We start from the raw sequence: 2,396 nt of genomic DNA, 5'->3' as shown, positions 1-2,396 counted from the left end.
AAAAAAAAAAGTCACTCTTAAAAAAAATCTTTGGAGGTAGAGGCAGGTAGATCTCTGAGTTCAAGGTCAGCATGGTCTTGTTCCAAGACAGACAGGGCTACACAGAGGGGAAAAAAAGATCATAGGCAGGGCACGGTAGCACATGCCTTTAATCTTAGCACTCAAGAGGTAAAGGCAGGAGGATCTCTGTGAGTTCAAGGCCAGCCTTATCCACACAGCAATCTCCAGAATAGTCAGGATTACCTTGAGAGCCCAGGTCTCAAAAGAAACCAAAATCAAATGAATGAATGAATGAATGAATGAATGAGAAACTATTCCTGTGTATCACAAGTGAATTGAGACAGCTCACAATGACCGAGCAACCCCTATCTCTAAAGCACTGGTTGGGTTTCACCCAGGTTGGTGACACTGGTGTCCCCATCTTCCTACAGCTGATCCAGAACCGCACTCACTTGTACCGCTTTCTGCTCCTGAAGATGGCCATCTTTCAGCACTGGGTATTGGGGCTGGCCCAGGAAGCCCGGGGTTCAGGCAGTGACCAGGCCCGCCTGCTTCAGGAAGTCATCATAACCTGTGCTCTGAGATTGGCCCTTCGAGCTGGACTGACATTGCTGTGGGTCCCCATGTGGCTGCTGCTCTGGGGACCCAGGCTGGCATACAGAGTCGGACTGTGCTGCACTCGTACTGTGAGGCTGGCCCTGGGGCATCTCTGTGCCTGTGAACCTCTCGGTCTGTCTCCAGCCACCTTCAGGGACCTGTTTCTATCCTGCCTGCACAGCCTGATGCTGGTAGCTTTGCTGATGCTGCTGCTAACCTGGAAGCTGATGCAGAAAGCCCATCACTTTAGTCTGGGCTGGCTACCCAGCCAGGTGGGTTAACAGGGATGCAGGCGGATGAGCCTGGGGACTTTGGGTGTGGCCACAGCTGGTCAGTACTGGCCATGGGAAGGTCCTGGGGGGGGCACTTAACATGCTGTCTGTCTCTCTTAAATTTTCTTATTTTAATGTGTGTGCGTGTGCGTGCGTGCGTGTGCGTGCGTGTGTGTGTGTGTGTGTGTGTGTGTGTGTGTGTGTACATGCGCAGGTATCCTCAGAAGTCAGAAGAGGGCGTTAGATCCTCTGTAGCTGTAGTGACAGGCAGTTGTGAGCTTGTACCTACATTACTTAATGTGGTTAATAGAGACCAAACTGGAGTCCTCTGTGAGAGCAGTACTTGCTCTTAGCCGCACACCCATCTCTACAGCCCCGTACAACATTGCTTTTAACTTTTTTTAATTTTTTTCCAGACAGTCTCTTTAAGAAGCCCTGGCTGTCCCAGAACTCCATCTGTAGACCAGGCTGGCTTTGAATTCTTAAAGCTCTGCCTGCCTCTGCCTCCCAAGTCCTGAGGATCCAAAGGGGTGCGCCCTGCCACCAGGCTCATAGAGTGTTTCTTTAAAAAATTTGCATGTTGCACACAAGTGGGTGTCAGAGAGCATCAGGGTTTGTTTCTTCCACAATGCTGGGGCTGAGGCCAGGGCTCAAACTTGGCCGACTTGANCCATCCTTCCAGTCCTTACCAATGCTCTTGCCTGGCCGGACCCTCCTGCAGAATTCTGTGTTGCTGGAAGCCCCGGCCCTGCTGAGACGCCTCTACCTGTGGGTGGAACACAAGACCACACTCACTTCCTGGAACCTGGCCTATCTTGTCACTTGGATGACCTGCCTTGCTTCCCACCTGCTTCAAGCTGCCTTTGAACACACAACCCAACTGGCCCAGACCCAGGAAGTCAAATCCCAGGAGACCTCGGGGCCCCCTCCTCAGTTCTTAATTCCAGAATCCTCCACTACTGAGTCTGGACCCCTCCCACCCCAGCCTGAAACCCCTGGAGAATAAATGTGTCCCCCACCTGCCCCTCCGACTCACCATCTTTTTACCTCGCTATTCTGTGGAAGTCTATTCTGTGTCATGTGTGCACATGTGCATCTGTGTACCCGTGCTTGTGAATGTACAGGGGTGAAATCCCGGGCTCAGCACTTCTGGAAGGAAATCACATTCCTCACGTGCCTCTCAGGTGTCAGGCNTCAACCTCCTCGGATACTTTACACATCGTTTAGTTCGTCTCCTAGCAACCCTAGCATCTGGCTTGACTCTCATTTTCCATACTAGAAAATTGGGCCTCTGAGATTGGACATTCCCAAGGTCATGAAATGTCAGTGTCGGCTCAGGTCTCCAGATGGCTTTGTTTCCCAGGTTGCTGTGTCTAAATCTATGCCCCTGGTCCTTAGCTCCCCAGGGATTTAAAGGGAGCTGGGCAGTTAGAGGCTCTGACCTCTTGGGGGTGCCAGGACCTCACAGTTTAGAGATGTAGACAAAATTTTGGAGTAGCTCTCTTCAAGTCTGAAAGTAGCTTATCC

At 51.4% G+C, this 2,396-nt stretch overlaps 1 protein-coding gene across 1 annotated transcript in view; it reads left to right on the top strand.

Annotated features, from left to right (window-relative positions):
• Positions 1 to 1,893, top strand: part of Tmem270 (transmembrane protein 270) — a 4,781-nt gene extending 2,888 nt beyond the window's left edge. The window contains exons 2-3 of the mRNA XM_021163727.1: positions 432 to 869; positions 1,591 to 1,893. Of these exons, the coding sequence (XP_021019386.1) occupies positions 432 to 869; positions 1,591 to 1,875 (723 nt within the window). The 3' untranslated portion in view covers positions 1,876 to 1,893. The remainder of the gene's footprint in view (positions 1 to 431; positions 870 to 1,590) is intronic.
• The last annotated feature ends 503 nt before the right edge of the window (positions 1,894 to 2,396 follow it).

The sequence above is a fragment of the Mus caroli genome, chromosome 5, assembly GCF_900094665.2.
Source record: "Mus caroli chromosome 5, CAROLI_EIJ_v1.1, whole genome shotgun sequence".
NCBI lineage: Eukaryota > Metazoa > Chordata > Mammalia > Rodentia > Muridae > Mus > Mus caroli.
Note: the sequence above shows the minus strand (reverse complement) of the source record. Positions and strands in the feature narration are given on the sequence as shown.